Below are 24,524 nucleotides of genomic sequence, written 5' to 3' on the forward strand. Positions count from 1 at the left end.
TATATATTTGCCAACTTATGAAAAGGAAGGGTAGTTTACCAAAAAGTAAAATAGTCTTTCCAAAATTTTTGGCTACCCTGTACATTATTTAGAAATTTTAAGTCTGCCTACATACTTTTCAGAATAAGCAAAATTTTTTATAAAGAATAACTTTTTGCTTAAAATGCAAAATAAGAAAATTTACAAGTATAGTTACCTCTAACCGTGGACACACTGTATATATATACAGTGTTGGAAACTTTTCACAATCATACAGGGACGATAGGTCACATTTTTGAAGATACTTAACCGAAATCTGAACTATAAAGTAAGTCTACTACAAATTGACAAATAGGGCCGATTCTTAATATTTTGCCAAGCATCATGATATATCATCAGATATATCATGATTACAGATATCGAACACTTGGCGGGCGCATTTCAGAAATAACATAACAATGGGTTATTGTTGCAAATTATCTTAAAATAAAAATTGTTAATATCTTGCGTATAAATGAATTAAAAAGGAGAATTTTTTTTATTTAATTGTATATATTTAGGAAAGGAAAAGGTTAGAGGTAAAAAGTTTTTCCCTAAAAGTTTTTGTTTTTTGATGAAAAAAATAATGCAATACTGTCTTAACAAAGTATTCCACCAATTAATCGGCGGTTAACCCAATAAACTATTTATTTTCAATTGCTTTATTTATTACTAGCGACCCGCCCCGGCTTTGCACGGGTGCAATGCTGATACTGAATACACTACAGAAAAACGGTGAACGTTGTATATAAAAACATAGCGGCCCGCTCTGGCTTCGCACGGGTATAAAATATATAGCCTATGTGATTAAAATCGATCCAGTAGATTTGATTTATTCATTACTGCCCGTGGCCCGCACGTGTTAAATTTGGAGTAAAACAATCCCCCTTTCCCTATACCATGAAGATTTCCTGCTATCTTTGGAATATCTAAATTCATACACTACATTTTTACTTATTTACTTTTTACATTTTTAACTATTAACCTCAAAAATAGCAGTACTTCTCCACTATTTAATGGAGGTTATTATACATATAAACCTTCTTCTTGAATCACTCTATCTATTAAAAAAAACCGCATCAAAATCCGTTACGTAGTTTCAAAGATTTAAGCATACAAAGGGACATAGGGACAGAGAAAGCGACTTTGTTTTATACTATGTAGTGATTCGAATTATATCATTTGACAACCTTCTCGTTAGCTATTTATAATATATCAAGTAAGAAGAGTTTTTATGGACGTTCTTATGTATAAAACAAAGATGTGTACTGTGTAGTGTGTGGTAATGCATATTTTGTACATATGGGTAACGAACGAGTCACCGTCATATTTCTATAACGATTGACTTGGAAAACATTCTAAGAGACAATTTCTATGTATGAAAAATTTGATTTACTTTAAATATGGTGAATACATTTTTTGTCATGATCCTAATAATAAATTTTTAAGATATTTGTAAATAAAAATTTACACAACTGTGCATGGTAAACTTCTTAATATTTCATCTTAGAAATACCTATCAGAAAAAAATTATTCGAATGATTTCAGTGAATTCGGAATTTAGACGTATTTTATATCTACTAAGACTTCACTAATTATTATTACCTAAGTATATAAATTTTCACTGCAAGTATTTTATTTTAGATTTAAATTTTTTATTTTATTTGAATAATGCGCATGGCTATAAACAATTATTTTTTGTATAAAATTATTCAATAATAATTGATTTTTTGTTTTTGTTTTAATCATACTTTTTATTATAAAATTGATTTGAATTTCTATAATTATGTATGTACTGTATTATTGTTTTTATAGGACGTGTTGGAAGTCCACATTTTGCATCACCTGAAGTGGCTGAATGTAGACCGTATGGTAAACCAGTTGATGTTTGGGCAGCAGGTGTATTACTACATGTTCTATTATCTGGCTCCTTACCATTTCGAGGCACTGGTGATCGATTACGAAGATCTGTATGTAATGGTCGATTAAATGTAAGTACAAGTACCTGTAAATTAAAATATATTTAACTAGCTTGAACCGTTAAGAATTCCGTTCCCGTAGTTACCGTAACCCGTGGCTAAAAACAACAAACAACTAATTTCGTAGAAATTTGGTGAAAATAAATCAAAAGTTCTGAAATTAATATTAGGAGAACATGTATTAAAAATAGTAATTATATGTTTAGAGTATTAGTAGATCATCTGTAAAAACTAACATGTTTGCCTAATAAACTTATTATTTAAATTCATGATATTTTTTCGTTAAAATTATTTGTGTAGCGTGTTTTTTCCTAAGCGGTACATTTTAAGATCGTGAGTATATTTTTCGACAAACCTAGACATAATGCTTGAAAATGAGGGGTGAATAATGGCATTTGATGAAGGAATAAGGAAGATAAGGGTTGGACAGAAAAAAACTTAATATTATTAAAACAAGTTTTAAATTTATCAAAATTTGTTTATTATTTAAAAAAAGTTAAAATATAAAAAATATTCATAATCCGAAACATGTCACATATTATTTCCAATTAAGTGGAAAAGCAAATGAAGAAAAATTGAAATTCAATAATACTAATAATGGGGTTTAACCTCCGTTTCTCTGACATATACGTCTACAACAGGGGCCACCCACGTCACTATTTTTTATCTTTATTTATTAAATTACATCCGCATACAATTAAATTTATGATGTGGGTGGAGACAGTTACATCGTTCTTATCCAAGAAACTGTCGTCACGACAATTTAATTAATTATGATTGTTTACACTGCCGCTGCGTGGATTCGAAGCAACAACCAAAGTCTACGTAGCCAAACGGTTAAAGTCAGCGGCCTTACCCACTTGGCTGCTTAGCCCCTTGAAATTAAATATTCATTTGTTTTCATTGTAATTAAATTTATTTTTGCAGTACAATACACCTTCATGGGAATACATTAGTGAATCTGCAAAAGATTTAGTCCAACGAATGTTGACTGTGGACCAAACACAACGAATTACAATTCAAGAAGTTCTTAATCACAAATGGTTACGAGTAAGTACATTTTATTAATTTCTTTATAATATGCCTGAATTAAGAATCTCAACATAAACATTAGTAGCATTTAATTGGCGGGCTTATTTAAATAATAATATTCACCAAAGAGATAGCTTGAATGGATTTGAAAACACCAAATTATTGTGTAACATGTTATTAGTAGCCAATCGAACAATTAACTTGAAAAACATCGTGTATCACTAACCGTTTATGACTTATACAACTATGATGATTTACTTATTGAATATTTGACCGATATGTCTTCTAATGTTAGTTAGATGGATTGATATGTCTTTTTCAATATTGACTTAAAATGGTCATTTGAACACTCTGTGTGAATTTCAGCTTTTATACTTTAACGTGAGAGAGCTCGGGTACTGCGCCCCTGATTACCTGCTACGTACCGAAGGAACCGTTAGTCAAGGTTTTTAGCCCCCAAAAATTGGTCCCTCCACCAGTGAGAATACGCAAAAAAAATTTCAGCTTTTATACTTTAACGTATGTCTGGCAGGCGCTGGCTCTTAGTCCATTAATCAAGCAATCAAACAAATTTGGGTTGCGTTCAATACTTATATATTTTTAAACGGCCTGAACAAATACTTAGGATGCATCTAAACATTTCTCAGTTAATAAAATAAAAGCTCATTCTGTAAAAAATAACTTTTAGACCTTTACGTGTAATACTTTGTATAATAAAAATCCTTTAGTGACATCTCAAATACTAGTATACAAGGTGTCTGGTAAGTGTCGCACGCTTTTGTTGCATCTTATAGAAAATAAAATTCTAAGACGAAAAGTCCTCTTCAATTTTTTTGATCCGATGCACGGATAATTACTTGTTAGCTATTCATTAAAAAAGGCAGCCAATCAAAAGCATTGTAACAAAAAGTTAAAACAACTTGACTCTGTCTGAGATTGACTAATTAATGATTTTTTATAGATTAAAAATAAATTATTAAATAATTATTATTGTTATTAATCAAAAATAAAATAAAATAAATAAATAAATTTATTAAGTATTCAGTTTGAGCAGAGTCGAGAGTTTAGTTTATTTCTTTTTTTATTATTTTTTATTTATTTTAATAATAATAATAATTATTAAAAAATTTATTCTTAATCTATCAAAAATCATTAATTATAGTCAGTCTGAGTCAGAGATGAGTGGTTTTAATTTTTAGTTACAATGCTTCTGATTTACTGCCGTTTTTAATTAATAGCTTAATATCCGTGCATCAGATCGAAAAATGAAAGAGAACTTTTCGTCTTAGAATTTTATTTTCTACCTAATGCAACAAAAGCGTGCGGTACTTACTTGACACCCTGTATAATAAAAGCAAATAAAAAGATTTGTTCTCATATCAATTGGAATTGGAAAAAAGATGAAGACAAGTAAACTTAATAAAAGATTACTTACTATTCACACAACTTACATACTACCTACCTATCTACCTACCTAACCGTACCTATCTATAATATATTAACTTTTTGATCGAAAGTCATTGTACACGCATCGAAAATGGAAATTTTGTGTAAACAACAAAGAAAAAAGTATGGAATGAATATTCACGGAATCTTCGAGATGTTTATTCGAATGTGGACATTGCTCTCCGTATTTTTTTGAGTATTCCGGCTACAAATTGTTCAGGCGAAAGATCTTTTTCTACTCTTAAAAGGGTAAAAACCTATTTACGCGCAAGCATGGGCCAACATAGACTTAATGCACTTGCATTACTGTCTATTGAAGCCCAACTAGTCCAAGAAATTAATTACGACAACATAATTGACGTTTTTGCACGGACCAAAGCCTAGTAAAAGAAATTTTCAAATTGATTAATATTAAAAGAAATATGAATTATTTATCTGTCTTGTTTATCAGTAATATTTAAAAAATTATATTTCAATAAATTAAGTTACTTTAAAATGAAAAACTGAATCAAAATTAATGAAATTCATTCTATCAAAAAGGGCGGCGCATCGAACGGGGCCTAGGGCGGCAGCAAGCCTAAATGCGTCACTGATTCTATCTATAGTTCCTTTCAGGATGATAACAAAGGCAATACTAAGTTAATCACTAAGTTTGTGTTTTAAAATTCAACATTTTTTTATTAATGATGAAGTTATTGGTTGGGTTTGTAAAGTTCATATTCCGCATTATTTTCTGTGATAAAAAGACAAGTTGGTATTTTTAGATATGTTTTAACTGATTATTATAAAAGTTACGACGTTAACTTAATGTTATTTTAAAATATTTTGATGTTAATTAACATGGATTAATACACATTTTTTGTATCTTTCTATACAGAGTGTCACGAAACGGTTTGGATAATATCTTCCAGTGTAGTCGGCATATTGATTTCCAAAAATGCTCCTCTACAGATTCCGCTAGAATTTTTTTCACGATTTTTGGAATCTACATGCTTTGAAACGAATTTTTAAACAAAATAAAATGTTCCTCCTTAAAATTATCAGTTTTTAATGAAAAGTATAATAAATGATTTTCTAAATGAAACGAAACTAATGTTTCATATTCAAAAACATTGAAACATTATGCAACGAAGCATAAGTACTGATGTACTAAGGTAAACCAAAGAATTGTATCCATGTTACAGGATATTAAAATCCACCAGAATGTCATCTCATTTCATATAAAATTTTCATTTATTGACTTGTAGTATGAGAAGCTCATCGTCATACAATCATTATAGTCCTGTAACTTCAACATTGAAATTAAAACTCCATTTCAGTTTTTCATTCAAATTTTTCCGAACTTTCCTTCAATATTTTGAAAAACGACAGGTAGGGACAATAAAATTGATGCCTGCGCTTTAAGTGAAAAATTTTGGCGTTAAAGGAGGCTGTTATGACTAATTTGCAGTTCTTTACATGTTAATGTTATAGAAATGTAAAATTAAAATTATTGTAACACACGAATTAATTAAACTTAATGCATTAAAAATTGTGAAAATAAGAAATCAAATTGCACAAATATTATTTTTCAAATGTAAATTATCATAATAATTTATTTAAATTTGTGAGACAATAATATTAAATTTTCAATGTAAGTCTTAAATGCAATCCATTCAATTATATATGCATCCATACAATTCTATAATTAAAGTAGTGTATCGTTACCATGGAAACGAAACTCACGCACGGAGCGAATACATATATCTGCTCGCTGCGCTGTAAATAGTTATCCGTTATCCGTTTGACAGAGGCTGTTATAAACAAGTTTAAAAGTATGGAAACCCTAGTAAACAGTTAAATTTACTGTTGAATATCCATCTACTTTAATGTTTATTTTCCATTAATAATAAATATTACAATTTGTTTAATATTTCATTAGATTAGCTTATGAGATTATATTTTCATCAACTGACTGACTTTAATAAAAGTAAATGTGTTTGTAACATTTAATCGAATCCGGTAACAATTCAATTTCTTATATCCTCTGATTCTCTGGTCTATATTAGTCCTTACCCATAAAAAAATTTCACTCAAACTAACTTTTTTCTCTTCCTTCGATTTTCTAATAGGAAATATTCATGAAATTTAAATTTGGTTTAACAATTTTTTTTCTGTAACTTTATCGGCTGGACATTTGAACTAAACCATTATTTTAGTAATTAATCTTTTTAATTACTTAAAATTAGTTAATAAAATTACAAATTCAGTGAATTCTAAAACGGAAATTCAAATTTTAAAATATATGTGACGTGATAGTATGTGGCTTGTCAGATGTGTTAACATACTGTATGGTATTAATTACTTATATTTTGTATGGTATTATTATGGATTTATACTATAATTACTACATACGTGGATATTACACCTCTAGTAAACAGTACATTGAACTGTCACCAAATGGCAGCTCACATATTAATATATCATCAACAGAGAGCGTCAAAAGGACTGCGTTTAAACATCTCAAAATGATTCTCTATTTTAAATATATTTTTATACCATGTATAAATGAAATATACATAGTATATTAAGTTTAGTCCCAAGTTTGTAACGCTTAAAAATAATGAAGCTAGGAAAAAAATTTTGTCATAGGAGTTCATAAAATCACCTAATTAGTGCATTTCCGGTTGTCCGTCCGTCTGTGGACACGATAACTCAAAAACGAAAAAAGATATCGAGCTGAAATTTTTACAGCGTACTCAGGACGTAAAAAGTGAGGTCAAGTTCGTAAATGAGCATCATAGGTCAATTGGGTCTTGGGTCCGTAGGACCAATCTTGTAAACCGTTAGAGATAGAACAAAAGTTTAAACACAACAAAAGATGTTGTATTTAAATATAAATGAAATCGCTACAAGCAGTTCCCGTTTACACATGCCCGTCTCTCTTTGCAAAATCACTACCACAAAAAAAAGCAACCGAGCGGAAGGATGTTACACATCAAAAAAGAACTTAAATGAGGTATGATCAGCATTTCTGTATGAGTTATTCGGTCTGGAATTTTTTTGGAATTGGAAATAAATACTAATATTAATTCAACTTGCCTCACATATTTATCTCTTATTTATCCCGTAAAATAATTTTTTTTAATTAACTTTGTTTTTATTATTATTACAGGACCGGGATAAGAGCAATACAAAATTACATTTACATGAAACTGTAGAAGAATTAAAAAAATTCAATTCTAGAAGAAAATTAAAAGCTGCTGTCTTAGCAGCGGTATCATCTGAAAAATGGACATCTGTTTATGCAGATCCTAGTAACGACGGATTCAGTGACTTTGGTGACGATGACGTCACATCCGATGGTATGCACATTTTGAATATATTTCTTGAATGAGAATGAATATTAATAAAACATTATCTACTTTGTTATCTTTAGCTGTTGGAATGATTTTGGATTCATTGGACGATATCCATTGTTTACAATCAACCACAATAAGTCGTGATGATTTACTAGAACTCTTAGACGATTTTCAACTACAAGCATTACTGGAAGTAAGTATCTGAATTTTTTTAATAAGCATATCATAATTATTCATCAAAGCACAAAATTTTGATATTTTTTTTATCCGGTCATAAATGAAAAAAAATGATTGAAGGTACAATAATTAGCACCCGGCTGAAATTTGGTAAGGGGGGGGCTGAAGATATCTCAATTTTTGTTTCTACATTTTTCTAAGGAAACAAATTTCCGACAATTTTTGTTTGAAACTTTATTTCATTAAGTTTATGGTTTCCGAGATATTGACCAATTTAGTATGGTCTTAAACTAGATGCCGAAACCTTCTTTCTTTACTTGTTGGATTTTTTTTTTGGCCTTTGAATAAGTTTACGCAAAAACATGGAGCGGCCCAGATTGCCTACTGTGATTTATTAAACAAAAACAAAAAATAGTAATTTTAAAAAATATTTGTGCGTTTTAAATTGGAATAAATAAATATTTTGTGATGATTATATTTGAATTTGATTTGTTTCAGTTGTATGATCGTATCGCAAGTAAAGTGGTTAGTCCTGTACGTGCGCCACCTAGTGACGGTGTACAAAGATGTCGAGATGTTCTAGATGCTCTTAGAGATTTAGAACAGTCAACGCCATCATATCCTCGTGCACACTATGTCAACGATGTGGATGAATTGCGTGATCTTCTCCTCAAACCACATCTAAAGGTTTGTAACATTGCTATCTTCTAGTTATCTATATGTAATCTGTTTTGTTTTTATTCATTTTCCACTTGGTGGAAACACTTGTTTGTTATTTTAAATTTAGTTTTAACAATTCAACTCAAACGAATACCAATTTTTTTATACATTCATTTTTAGCGATTTTTCGAAGGAAATGGAGCTATTGCTTTTGTAATGATGATAGAATTTTGGATGGAAAAAACTTATATGAATGCTCAAAGTACAAAATTTTAATTTATTTCAAAATAAACAAAATTTTTGTATTTTTTGGTCAGTTCTAAGCAAAAAAATACTCTTGTGATTTTTTTCTCTTGACGCTTAATTTTCGGGATAAAAATTCTTAAAAAAAATAATAATGCTATATTAGATTTTAAGAAAAATGTGTTATTTTTCAATCTCATGGGGGATTCGCTTAGGTAACGCAACTACTGTGCTACGGATTTTTGAAGCCAAACTTCTTTTGGCACGTTGAGCACTTTTTCGGTGAACAAAAATTATTGAACTGGTGTTATCGTCACCGAACGCCCAATCACTGAAGTTAAGCAATAGTGAGAAAACTTTGTTCTAAGATGGGTGACCGCCGCTTGAAAGTATTGTGTGTTGTAGCTTTTTTCTATTATTTAACATAGGTTTTTATTCACACGCTAATAATTTCAATTTACAAATTATGAAATTTTAATTATTTATACTATAATTAATTCCAAAAAAAAAAAAAAAAAACACAGCTACAGAATAATTTTATCAGTACCTATATGATGCATTTTAGGCAATATTGTAACATAAATGATGAACAATTTTTTTCATTAAAAGTAGCCTTGAGCATATTTTTTAGGCAATCCATTACAGGGATATTTGTTAATATTTTACATTTCATAAAAAAAGAATTTTCATTCGGTAAACATATGGGTGAAGGACGACCCTAATTCGGTTTTTGTACTAACATATGGTCAACATTTGCTTCTGTGAATCCTTAGAATATGTTTTGTAGAAAATACATTTTACTAATTCGAAAACATGCACCTATCAAAAGCCATTAAGAAAAAAGTATCTTATCTTTATCATTGTTAAAAACCGGTCTCACAGAAATTTTTTTTACAGGCTATATAGCTTCTTGTCCACTATGTCCACTAATGCACTAAATTACAGGAGTTATTTTTTTATTTAAATAGGTTCAGTATCACGTACTGAATGTAAATGCACAAAATCCTTAAAATAGGCGGGGGAAATATTTCCACTTTATATATATATTTGCACTTTAAATCAAAAATGGTAATTACCTTTATCGTACATAATTAAACTACCTACTTTTTTTGTACAATATTTTTATACCCACGTTAAACTAATACAAGACAAAAAAAACTGAAGTTGTGATATAATCTTCTTGTTTCTTTATCAAGGCTTTCTTCACAAATTATCTTGATTATCCACTGGTAAACAGTTACATTGTAAAATATTATGTAATATATTGCGGTTTTCTAAAAAAAAAAAGAATTCATAAAGGCAAATCTGACGAATTTTTGTTTTCTTAGGTATTTTGTCTGATTATTTTGTTTTGATTATTTTATGCTGATTGGAAGTTGCTTACCATGAATAAATAATGTACCATGAGATAATTCCAAAACAGTAGAATTGAACCAAGTCCTCCACAACTCTATTGTTTTCAATCCTTCACTTAATTGATAAAATAATTGATCGCTTGTTAATAGCAACTGATAATTAATTGTGTATTCTGTACATATATTACAATTGGTAAGAACTTTCTCTTGACAACAAGATAACAGTATTTTTATTGAGTCTCTTAAATTCTTATTATAAGTTTGCCATTTCTTAATATCTTTATGTAAATTTGTAACAAAATCATCACAGATGTTACAATTATAATGTACTTTATTACCATTAGAATCTATAGCTGATCCTGAAATAGACTTATCTCTTATTATACTATCATTAAAATCTTTCAATTAATTCAAGATAAGAGTGAACGAGTTTTCCTTATTATCAGAAATACGATTTTTTTACCGTGCATATATGAAATATACATAGTATATTAAGTTTAGTCCCAAATTTGTAACGCTTAAAAATAATGATGCTAGGCAAAAAATTTTGTCATAGGTGTTCATAAAATCACCTAATTAGTCCATTTCCGGTTGTCCGTTCGTCCGTTCGTCTGTGGGCACGATAACTCAAATAAGAAAAAAGATATCGAGCTGAAATTTTTACATCGTACTCAGGACGTAAAAAGTGAGGTCAAGTTCGTAAATGAGCATCATAGGTCAATTGGGTCTTGGGTCCGTAGGAACCATCTTGTAAACAACAAAAGTTTAAATGTAAAAAAATATCCCTTATAAAAAAACTATCTGTGAACTACCCGCTTTGCTGGGCAACATCCCCACTTGCACCCCTCCCTCCACATTTCATTGCGTGGGATAACAGTTTTGTAATGTACACGTCATGCTCTTTTATTTGATACCCCACTTAGGTATATTTGTAAATATTCGATAATTCCTTCCCACTTTCTCGCAACACCTTTCTACCCTCCGAAGGTTAAAATTAGATAAAAACAATAGATCTTTGAAGCTGGTTGTATATCGTGTCAATATTTAAGCTTAATCGAAGCACAACTTTTTTAGTTTTTGAAGCATATCCCTTTCAACCCCTATTTCAACCCCTTACTCTACTATAATATGGATGTATTATACATAAAAAACTTCCTCTTGAATCACTCTATCTATTTAAAAAAACCGCATCAAAATCCGTTGCGTAGTTTCAAAGATTTAAGCGTACAAAGGGACATAGGGACATAGGGACAGAAAAAGCGACTTTGTTTTATAATATGTAGTAATAAACAGGGCGCAAATTAGGACAAATGTTTGGAGATAGACAGTAGAAAATTTGGAGGTAGTTTCAACTAGTGGTTTTGTGAAATACTCTCGAAAAACAAAAAATCAAGTTCTAGAAAATACTTCATAAAATTTTCGAAATTTTCGAAAACCAAATAAATGGCGGTGGTTTTTTAAAATCTTCTAATATACAAAAATAAGAACTAAAAATTAGAATTACTATAATTACTGTCTTTAAGGAAAACCCCTGAGAATCATCACCTAAACTAAACTAAATAAAAATAAGTATTAAGTCTTTTTCGTACAAACCTTTAATTATAGAAGTTATAAAAATTATTTTCTTTAAATTTCGATTAATCCAACAACACCATTGCATGGCATGCTTTGTAACTTCTCGTATAAACATTAGCCATGATTTTAATGATTCCAGACACACAACTTCAAAACCATGTGGATAAAATTCTATTTCATATTTCTTATCCATTTGTTCATTGTTTATTACTTTTACAATAAAATCTGTACGTTCAAATAACATATTTGTAGTCAATTCTAATGATTTTACATCATCGTTTTCGTTTATATTCGCTCTAGTAGCGTTACTATTCGATACTAATCCAATTCCTTTTATTTTGATTTGTTCAATTGCATTTTGTATTTCATCAATTATTTTTAATTCTTCATCAAATCCTGTTTTATTTAATTGTTTGTTTATGTAGGATGCAGTACTTGTATTTGATCTGATGCTGTCATGTCTAATCATTGATGGATTACCGTTTTTATCATCCTTCAAATTAGAGAATTTTCTATTATGGCTGCTGAATGAAATTTTAACATGTAAATTGATACAAAGCAAGTCTCTTAGCAAGTCAAAAGTACTTCTAACTGAAAAAAACACTCAAAGGTCCTTTTGATTGCGCAGGTTGTTCAATAGTAGTTTTGCCTGAAAATCATTAGACTGTAAGTTTGCGGTCAAACTGTAACTACTCCTCAAAAAGCTGCTTTCCGACGCCATATTGGCAGTGTTTTTGTTTCAACGGCAGGTGGTAGAAAGTGGAACTAAATTTAAATGATTCGTCAGGGAAAGTAGTTAAGCGTTGTCGATCCAAGTCTTTTGTCTAGCTATTTGATTGAATGGCTTAATATATTAAGGCTTTTAGTTGGACGGCGCTGTTTAGTAAAATGGCTAGGCTGTTAATTGAAAGGCTAATTAAACTAGTTGACTGCGACATATACATCCGTACTTTTATTTTAAGAGCAGGTGTTATCAAAAACCTCAGGCGGTAATGTTGCGTTAGGTCTCTACCTAAAAAAGTTTTCTATAATTACTTTCAAATAAGCAATAAGCAAATAAGTTAAATACCAAAATTGAGGTGCTAGTAGTTTTGAGACTCTATTTGAATTTTTATGTTTTGCATGGCTTTCTAGCATAAAAAATTTGGGTAAAGATACGTAAGGAGCATTTTGTTTTCTATTCCGGTAATATTCGATAAACTTACTGACCGGGTTGAGTATCCTCCTTAGTACAAAACTATCAATTTGTCATTGCAAAGTCATTGAATCTTTATAAAATTTGTGCGACTGCATGGTTTAAAGCTTACTTAAAGAAGTTAAGAACAAAAGTGATTTTTTCGCACTTTGATGCAGTCCTTCAAATTAGCAACGAGTAACATACACAATAAGTGTAATTAAGATTAGCTAATTCACACTGATGATGCCTACTTGGTAGTCGAAGTACGAATTTATACAGTACAAAAAACTAGGAAATCTAGGAAATTGGGGGCAAAAATCGAAATTTATTTCGAGTTCTCATTTATTATCTTTGATAATATTTATATTAGAATTTTTTCCTAAATCGATTGTCGTTGTCATTTTCAGCATAAATTTTACCACCCCCGAGGAGGGGTGGCCCCCACTCCCTGGGCAAGATCCCACAAATTTTTGTTTTTACAATGCAGTTTCACAGTTTTTATAAAGGTTCATCGACTTTTCCTAGATTCCGAGGCATAAGTCTTACACAGTTAAAGCACAACCTGGCAGCCGCCGTTTTCAAGTTATTTATGAAAACCTGATATTTTAGGTAGTTAATCAAAGCACTCTTTCTTCTGCAACGGTTTCCGTTGTAGCACCGCATCGTTGTAGCACCGCATAGCAAGTAGCATCGTGGAATCATTCCATTCAAGATCCTTTCCGTAAATGTGTCACTTACCAATCGGATATTTTTATGCACAGGTTCATGTTTCTCTTTCTCTTTGATACTTATATCATTATATTTTTTATTAAACTTTTCTTCTTTTTTGCGTTTACATTTTTGACATTTATCATAAGCGTTTTCATTTAAATTCGTAATCGTTTTAGATAAATTTTGTCGAAGTTTTCGATTATTCATATCGTGTAGTAGTAATTGAGCTGTATATTTTGTAGGCAATGAAATAGTAGCATCGCTATTAGATTGTGAATTGATAACTTTCTCATTCAGAGAATATTCATCTGTTGTAGAACTTGACGATGATTTATCACATGATTCTCGACTATCATGAACTGTAAAGAATGATAATTCTTTGAATGATTCAATTGAATTAGAATCATTCGATTGTTCATAATCATTTGAATCTGTTTCAACTCTATTAATATTTTTCTTATTAATAATATTTGATTTTTTTGTAATAATTTCACTAAATGAAAATTCACTTGTTAATGTCGATTTAAAATCAATAATTTTTGTTTGCAACATTTCATTATATATTTTTGATTGCTGTTTAATATCGTTATTGAAATCAGTATTCTCAAGTTGTATTAAATTCTCTACTTGTATTACATTAACAGTTGTACTTGAGAAATCATCAAGCTTTATTAAATCATTACAAATGTCTAAACAGTTCTCCATTCGATCATATTTCTTATTTTCTGAAGTCAATTTTTTTGTAAGTAAATAACGTTCATCAAAAATATCTTCTGGTATTGAAGTTTCGTTATTTATGCTTTTTTTCTTAAACGTTTTTTCTTGAAGACATTTATTATTTGAAATACTTTCATCAGACTCATTCGATTGGTCCAGAACTCTAAAGTTTTTGAGATAATATTAAACAGTTAATTGTTTTGGTCTTCTAAACTGCAGTAATATATTTATGACTAAAGTTTAAATTTTTTCTCTTAGAACCTTTTTTAACTCGAGTTGCGGTAGTTTGTATTGAGAAAATTATTATAAGAAAAATCTATATGGTTTGCGTGATGAAAATTAAAAAATATTGATTGTATGAGTTTCTATGTTATTTGGCATCGCTTAGCTCTTGGAATGAGAAGACTGACGTTCTTGGAAAGCCATTTTTGACAGTCTTAGAACTTGTTGACGTAAAAAATCTTTCAATGTTTCTAAAACACTCCAAATGCTTAAAAAAATAGGGGGATTTCTGTGGTACGATCTTTTCTCAGGCATCAGAATGGGTCGCATTTATAAATGTGCCCCACTTGGACAGCGCCTATACCCTAACCTAAGAGTATGGAGTCTAATCTCCTGGATAAATCACCGCCATTTAAAACAATATACACTTTTTTAGAATAATTTTCTCTACTTTATGCAAAAACTACAAGGGACCTCGCACGATTAGATAGGAGAATGACTTTCTGTAAAACTTTTTCAAACCGCTCCCAAAATGTTCTTTGAATCGTTCTGATCAAAAGCCACAGCCACGAAGCTACACTTATGTTATACTAGCTGGGAACTACCCGCTTTGCTGGGCAACATCCCCACTTGCACCCCTCCCTCCACATTTCCTTGCGTTGGATAACAGTTTTGTAATGTACACGTCATGCTCTTTTATTTGATACCCCACTTAGGTATATTTGTAAATATTCGATATTTCCTTCCCACTTTCTCGCTACACCTTTCTACCCTCCGAAGGTTAAAAAAATTTCTAAATGTAATTTAAAACATTCTGACCAAGTTTTGAACTATTAAAAGTCATAATTGAAAAATATGAATTTTTTATTCATGAACACCCCCGCAACCCCCCTTGTGGGTGGAATTTCGTAAAATCCGTTCTTAGCTGACCTCTACTTGGCAAAAGGAATATTCCTGCCAAATTTCAAGTCTCTAGGTCTTATAGTTCCAGAGATATCGTGATGAGTGACTATCTATATCTATAGAAAGTCTCCTATATATTTATAGATTATATGTATATGACTACCGTCTTAATAATGACAATTGTACAATTCACCAACTAACAAGACAACACACCAAAATACAACTATACAAAAACACACACGAAAAGGTTTGAAAAAGTTTCATAGAAAGCCATTTTCCTATCCAATCGTGCAGGGTACTTTCTGGGATTAGGGTAGAGGTCTAAAACATGTTGCTAAGAACGAGAACAACCAAGATTTGTTTGTTATACCAATAAGTAAGCCGACTTACGTATTAATACTCGTTGCTTGATGACTTGTTGAACGCCAGATTTCCTTGCAATGTTTGACAAATTTATATGTTGGATATTTTTTATTCTTAAATTTATTGTTAATTTTTTGTTGTAAATCTGAACCAGCTCTTATTGTTGTTTTATTCTTGAGACCGTTATCATTGGTATTCCAATCCACACACGAACATGTTGTTGATTCATTCGCATGCGAGTAATCTGATTGAGTACTGCAGTTACAAGGTCCGTATTCAACATTGACACCCTTTAATTTAATAATCGATGCGTCTTTATCACAAGAACAATGATGTATAATTGATTTGGGTTCATCATCAGATGTTTGAACTGTTATTTTGTTATTTTCATCATATATTTTGCTCACTTCTATATCAAGCGTTTCTAATGCTTGCATTAAACATTGTACGATAGATTTCATCCAAGGAGGAATTTCTTGGATATTGCCACAATCATCATTTACAATCACATTATTGTCACTGTGTTGATCTGTTATACATTTATTTTGTGAATTGCTTAAATTTCTTAGTTTACTTACAGAATTGTAATTTTCACATCTAATACTTCTTGATGTATTTGATGCATTTTTATTATGTGATAAAACGGTCAAAGCTGCAGAGTGACAACGACTTAATATTCCACAAGGTACTTCATCTGGTGGTAATTTGCTGAAAATTTGAATTATTTCATATACACTGTCCAATTAAATTATTTTATAATTTTTCTATAGTAAATTTCCCTTTAAGCCACTTCTCCCCCCCCCTTTGTAATTTACGATATATAAATTGATTGATTGATTTCTTAATTATCTCGGAAAGTACGCATCAGATCGAAATTTATTAAAAAGCTTTTTCATTTGTCTTGATAAGCTTAATCCAGTAGTGTACTTTTCTATTATCAATTATGGAACACCCTGTATATGTATATATATTATTAAATAACACCAGCGAAGTTTGTACTTCTCAGTTGCGTACATAAGTACACATTTTTTTTCTTGTTATTAAAGATCTGATGATCTCTTTATTACTTACTAGCCATTGCTTATTTTATTTGCTATTTCTTTTGATATGTAAATCAAGAAATCATCCATATCTGTGTTCCACGCTTCTGGTGATGCTGTTTGAATATAATCAAAAATTTTATCATAAATCATTTGTTGCACTTTGTCGATTTTTGTATTAGTAATCTAAGAATAAAAATTATACTGCGCTTTAATCATAGACATATAAATGTTTTATATCTATGGTTTTAATTTAAGATCTCTAAGCTCAGTTTTAACACTGACACCTATTTTTTTATCAATCTATATCCGGTTTTGCTAGTTGAATATTTATTTTATGTGTTTGCATTATTAAATTCCGCTATTCAAACAGAGAAATAAAAATTTTGTATGACACATTCCACGATTGTTTCAGTTGCATTTTACGAGTTACAGCACGATGGAACATTTGATGTTTAAATTTTTAGCCGGTTGAATCAGTTTATGACATGCCAAATAGTGGTAGAACAAAAATTTCTCGCCAAATGTGTGATTATCGTTGCTGTGAGGAATAGCACAATAAAAATTTTTTACAAAAAATTGAACCAATTCCAATATTATAATTTACATAAAAACGAAAAATTGTGAAATCAAAATCAGATCAAATTTTATTCGTTTAGGAGCTACGATGTCTCGAGCAGAAATACCGATGTACACCTTAAACTTATAGCACGTACATGTTTCTTTTGTGTCGGGGGCTAGTAAAACATTAAGTAGAAAAGTTTCAGGTGTTTAGTTCAACTTATTATTATATAAATATGTTTAATAGAAATAATACCAGAATTTCTTCTATTTTCTCCATCAGAGTGAGCAAAGTAAAACCTGGAAATTCGTTTTCACCAAAAATCTTAATTTCACCTGCCGTTTTACAACTGCATTGTCTTAATATTTTCATCAATTGACAAGGAGTTTCTGCGAAATCCTATAATAACAGTCAGGTCTATATTCAATCGAATTTACCCTAGATTTCTTTTAATTTACTGTTACTATTCGAGTGTAGTTTCGTAGAAAGTGATTTCGTTTAGCGGCCTCTATACGGTCAATATTAGTGGAAGAAGATTTTGTAAGGGAACTAAAGATTTTGGTATAGTTTATTACAATTGGGGACATTTTTTTTGTCGGGTGTTTTCGGTTTCTCTTTTGAAAAGTTATCCCCTCAATAGCGTGGTGAAGATCTTGTGTTCAGATTATGTGATCAAGGTGTTTTCGACTTTGAATACTCAAAAAATATAGCATTTAAAAAAATACCTTAAGTAAATTACTTAATATCGATTTTTGTTTTTTAATAAATCCTTCTGTAATTGGTTCTGTTTTATCAACAGTAGGTTCTTTGATCAAGGGAGTGTTTTGTTTCGGTGGTTTTCTATTTTTATGTTGTTTCTGTTTTTTAATCTCTTCAACAATCTTAGATTCTTTAACTTCTATGGTTTGTGTTTCTTGGTCTTTGTAAATTGGTTTTGTGCCATGTTTTATCTGTTTCAAATCATAAGGATAACATTTTGTTGGTTTTGACATAATTTTTACCGATTTTTTGTTTAGATCTTCAATAACTCGAATTTTATCACCATCTCTCTGTATTGTCAATAATTTTGATTTACCAGGTCTGCATTTATAGTGATCATTTTTTAAATAATCAATTGCTTCTACCTTAAAATTGATAAAAATGAGTTTTAATCGATAGATTTAAAAATAATTGATATTTAGACAAATATGGTGTATGATCCAACTATCGAATTATAACAAGTGAAATTTACAAAATTTAAAAAACACCCCCAAAAATGTTTCAAGTACGGAACCCTAAACTTGCATTCGAAACATTTCTAAGAACACTCTCCATTAAATTGATTTTTTCCTTAAACCCTTTTTCAAACTGAGCTAATTTGGAAGATCATCGCCAATTTTTTAGTTGTTTTGGGTTATGGAACCCTAAATTCGCACTTGAAAGCTAAGAACACTCTGCTTTAAATTAACTTTCATACAAAACAAGAAAAAATCAAAATCTGTTAATCTGTTAAGACGCTGCGATGCTATAGACAGACAGACACACACATATAACCGCCATACATGAGTTGGTAGCATCGAAGCATGTGACCAAGATTTGTACCCTAAAAAAGACAACTACTGACAACTCTTTTAAATACTGACAACTCATCCGGCGAGCCTAACTACCGCAAAGAGGTCGTTTTCTATACTTCGCGGGATAAAATCTTGGTAGCGTGCCTCAATGGGACAGGAAAGATTATTCGAGCTAACTCTCCTAAACATTTGGATATCGATGGCATTATCAATGCTTACGAAAAAAAAAAGAAACGAAAACTTAAATTTGTTATTTAAGTAAGCACCTAAATAAAATTATTTAATGTAAAATTTACTAGCGTTTAATTTAATTTTGATGAAAGTTCTTCAGTAGTTTAGACTCTAAATGTGACGACATTGTCATGTGCAAACATTTACTTTCGTAATTTTTATGAGCGAGCAAACTAACATCTTACAGGTTTATTAATTTATTAGTGTCCGCCCCACAGATTTGCCCACGATGAACAAATACACTGTACAAAATCTTGATCAGGGCGATACTTAGTTTGTATTTTGTTTGGACTACCTGCATAGAGTTGGGACATTGGAACGATATTTTGTGTATTTGATCAGTCATCATGTTATATAGCGTATCAAGTTGTGCTGGTGAAAGACAATTACGATAATTTCCATAATTTTCACGAATCCTTATGCGTTTTGGTATTGCTAATTTCGACAAACGATGTGTAAATGGTTTCCGATACGTCTTTACCCTTTTACAAAAAGTAGTATTAAAAAGTGATCTGAAAAGAAAATAAACAAAAATTAAAAAAATACGTATACAACCACACGAAAACAAAATTTTGTTTGGTTGCGTTAAAATTGCTTTAGCAAAGTGACGAGGTTCGTTTCAAAAGTAACGGTTTACGTTTAATAAAACGTTATCGTAAATTGTTATATTGTATATTCTTACCGTTTCGCATCTAAAAATAATTCCGATAGTTGTTTTTGATTTAAGATATTACGATTAGCGGTTGTTTTTCTTTTTCGTAATAAAATTTTTCGACTGTATTTAGACTCTTGTCTTGTGTTTCGTAAGCATGTCGCTTGAATTTGATATGCTTTATTTTTATATAAACTAGATTTTTCCAAACACCGTTGACAAAAGTCTTCCTGTGATTTTGGCCAAAATGCAGTGCCTAAAATAAGGTTTTTTTGTTTGTTGTAATTATTTTAAAATAAAATTATTGTAAATAATTACGTAAATTATGTTGATGACACCTTGATGTAACAGTCTTATTTTGGTACATATTTTTAGACTTTCAATTTGGATTTGGAAAAGATTTTTACAATATTTGATGTTTGGCCTGAAATATGCAATTTATACCCACTTACTTAATTTATGCACTCATAGTTTCTATGGTTTTAATGAAAAGAGTTTATGAGGGCGTGTATTCGTTGTGTGCGTAGTCATGGTAGGTACAATAAAATCGATGCCAGCGCTTCCAGTGAAAAATTTTGGCGTTAAAGGGGGTTAACGCCCCCGGGGAGTTTAACTGTTAGATTAAATTTAATTTTTTTTAAATATATCTTTATAAATTATAGCTCATGAATTATTCTGATGTATGAGTTACATTGTTTGTACAGTTTCATTCAAATCCATTTTGTAGTTTTTATGTGAAAACGTAACAAACAAACAAACAAACAAACATCCTTACTTTCACATTTATAATGTATAGGGATTGTTTTGTAAACGTCAAGTTAAAAAAAAAACCTACATAATGAACGAGATGACTAAGTTCTTAATAAATGATTTATTTTTCAATAATAACAACAATTATTATTACAAAAAATCAATCGAAGGCATCAATACATAAACATTTGGGTTCTTGTTTTAATTCCATACCAATGATAGTTCCAGTATTTTCTGAAAAAAAAAAAAAAAAAACATCAAATAAAAAGGCGTAATTAGCACTATTTCAAATATTATATGTTGCTATACTTTCTTCTACTTCCCACGACGATTCTGTAATCGTCGTGGTTTTAGTTCTTGAACTTTATTTTATTAAAAGTTATAATACTTACTGCCATGTAATTTTTTAAATTCACAATCTATAACCATTTCATCTAATAATTGCCTCCAATATGGTGCAGCGTCCATGGCTTCTATTAATTCAGGGCATAAATGCTCAACGCCCAAATTTTCATAATGAATGTAATCCTTCAAACAAAGTGGACAACATTCCACATGTTTACATTGAAAATAATCTGCTGTTTTAATGGCAACATCATCTAAATGTTCTTTATATGACAACCAGTTGCGTATATCTTCCTTTAATGTCCTTAGGAAATAAATCCATTCCCATTTCACTACAACATTTTATACCCAAATGGTAAAATGGTAATTTGTTTAAAATATACTGTTTTAACTTTATTTAAAAGTGGTTTAATCTTATTTTAAATACGCGCCATGATATTATGTTGTATATTAAGACATGCGTATTATGACCAGGCCTCGACATTTATTATCCTTGTCAATCTACTTCGAGACGTCGTTCTCACTCTGTTGACAATTCCAGTAGTGAATTTTCAAAGGGTATAATTTATAAACACACCTGCTCCTAAACGTTTCATTTCCTGAATCTCATCAAATACTTTTGTAATCCATTTTTGCCAAGTCTCTATATTATGTTCAATTTCCATAAGAAATAGTGCCCATACTCTGATAGCGGTACAACAAACCATACACGGTGTATGTTCTGCTACTGTAATACTTTGTATAATTTGACATAATCTGTCATAATCACAAATACAATACGATGGAACTTTATATGGTACGGAGGACGTTATACATGGCTTACATGGTTTGCTTAATTCAAAACAACAATTCATAAGATCTTTTTCCATGTTTTAAGTTTATTTAGATAACTTCAAATAATAATTATTATTATATTAATAAATCTACTTAATTTAAGTTTTAATTTTTTTATTTAAAATTTATTTAATTACCATAGTTATAATAGAATACAGATGTTCTAAGAGGAATAGTAAAGACTAATAAGATAAATAATATTCGCTTCGTGCGTGAGTTTCGTTTCCATGGTAACGATACACTATTTTATAGAATTGTATGGATGCATATATAATTGTATGGATTGCATTTAAGACTTACATTGAAAATTTAATATTATTGTCTCACAAATTTAAATAAATAATTATGATAATTTACATTTGAAAAATAATATTTGTGCAATTTGGTTTCTTATTTTCACAATTTTTAATGCATTAAGTTTAATTAATTAGTGTTTTTCAATCATTTTAATTTGACATTTTCCATAACATAATTAACTGTAAAGAATTGCAAATTAGACATAACAGCCTCTTTTAAAGCCAAAATTTTTCACTGAAAGCGCTAGCATCGATTTTCGGTATATTAATCCTAAAAATGCTTACAACCAAAACAGTATAGATGACAGAAAAATTTTAATTTTCAAAAAACGAATTACATAATTTAATTTTTATAACTTATGACACAAATTTTCCACTTTCAAACTACTTAAATAAAACAACATATATAACAAATTTTAGACATTAATTTCTGAAATTGAATATATTGATCCTTGAAATGATTTAAAATTGCATTTATGTTTTCTCATTCCATAGTCAGACATAGATAATTTTATTAATGATCCTTCGTCTTCTGAAATAAGAACAAAAAAATTAAAATGAGAATAAAATTGTCTTTTTATAAATACACGTTAAAGAAAACCGACTTCAAAAGGAAAACTTTTCCAAAATATATTAAAATGCACTAAAAAGTAAAAAAATAACGATAATATAATGTAGTTAAAATTATTGTTATTTTTGGAGTCGGTGTCAGCCAAGGAAACAACTCTGACAGAACAGTTTTCTATATTCGCCTGGCTGACACCGACTCCAAAAATAACAATAATTTTAACTACATTATATTATCGTTATTTTTTTACTTTTTAGTGCATTTTAATATATTTTGGAAAAGTTTTTCTTTTGAGTCGGTTTTCTTTTTGTTAAAAGTTTTTTTTATTGTATTAGAACATTGTGGTAGAGTTATCTGACGAATTTTTATAATGTCTCAAACACCTATTCAGAAATGTCTACCATCTCTCCTACTATTTCTGCTGACCCCCGTTTTAGAAAAAAAAACACAAGATAGCGCATCCGTCATCCGCCAAAGATATTTTACTAGTTTATATTATATTTGAAGCGACAAAGTTGTATTAAATTGATAATATTATTGATTACTTGTTATAAGTTTAGTAAGTGATTCACATTCATCAACCATTTCAGCAAGCCATTCTCTCCAATATTTCGATGCATTCAAAGCATCCATTAATTGTTTACAAATATGTCGAACACTTAATTGTGTTACATCATAATATTCTTCTTTACATAATTCACAACATTCAACACTTTTATTTTTATAATGTGATTGAATTTCTTCAGAAATTTGTTGTACATGATTATTATATGTACGCCATCTTCCAATATCGCAATCTAATTTCTCAAAAAAATTTAACCATTTTCGATAATTACAATATGATAATTTTCTTTTTTTACATCCACAACAATATGTACTATCACCTATACAAATAATTATTTTACTTATGCTTCAAGTTATACAGAATATTTTTATTTTTTGAATTGTAACTTTTAACTACTAGACTGTTCCAAAACCTTGCAATAGAAAGGCACAATGTTGCCGGACACAAGAATCAATAAACATCCGGGAGTTCCATTTGCGAACTGCAAGTAGCTCCTCAAAGAGGATATCTTAAAAAAGGCCAATAGTAGATGGAGAGAGGAACTTACTCGTGGTACTATAAGACAGATATGGTCTGAGTACAATCTTAGGCGTTCCGAAGATCTTATATCACTTCCAAGGGCCTCTATTAGCAAAATAGTTGTGGCTTCTACAGAACACTGGTTAGGTGACGGGCACGCTGGCACAGTGAGGAAGAGGTGGAACCGATGTCTCATCTTCTCTGCCACTGCCCAGCTCTTGACCTGTGTGAAATATTTTCATATGGGCCGTAGATAGTTTCAGACCACCCTTCCAAGCCTCCAAAAATGTTAGAATGTAGATTCTAATGACCATTCTTGAGAGAAAATAAATTTACTGTATCAAATTATGTGCCTATACTGACCTTTTAATATGCGAGCTATTTTACGCATTCTTTTAACAGTTTTAGTTATCCAATAACACCATGTCTTAGCAGTTTCTGCCACTTCACCTAAAAATCTGGCCCAAGCTTTAACAGATGCACAGCATACTGTATTTGGTTCATGTGGCATTATATCAAAATTATGTAAATCACTTGAGATAATATCCAATTTGCAATAGATTTCTTTACAGAGACAATTCAATTCATCGGAGAAATTACAAATTCTAGAAGTTGATGTTGATGGTGTTTTCAGTGTTAAAGCACAAACAGGAACTAAACCTGAAACACAGAAACTAAGTCTGAAAATGA

The 24,524-nt window shown here is 30.1% G+C and overlaps 1 protein-coding gene across 2 annotated transcripts in view; it reads left to right on the top strand.

Moving 5' to 3' along the window:
* LOC123299093 (peripheral plasma membrane protein CASK) overlaps window positions 1-24,524 on the top strand; it is a 461,651-nt gene that overhangs the window by 27,738 nt on the left and 409,389 nt on the right. For both annotated transcript variants that reach the window (XM_044881315.1, XM_044881316.1), the window contains exons 6-10: window positions 1,834-2,009; window positions 2,925-3,047; window positions 7,630-7,819; window positions 7,894-8,009; window positions 8,492-8,680. In XM_044881315.1, coding sequence (XP_044737250.1) covers window positions 1,834-2,009; window positions 2,925-3,047; window positions 7,630-7,819; window positions 7,894-8,009; window positions 8,492-8,680 — 794 coding nt within the window. The remainder of the gene's footprint in view (window positions 1-1,833; window positions 2,010-2,924; window positions 3,048-7,629; window positions 7,820-7,893; window positions 8,010-8,491; window positions 8,681-24,524) is intronic.

Source organism: Chrysoperla carnea, chromosome 4 (assembly GCF_905475395.1).
Source record: "Chrysoperla carnea chromosome 4, inChrCarn1.1, whole genome shotgun sequence".
In the NCBI taxonomy this organism is placed as follows: domain Eukaryota; kingdom Metazoa; phylum Arthropoda; class Insecta; order Neuroptera; family Chrysopidae; genus Chrysoperla; species Chrysoperla carnea.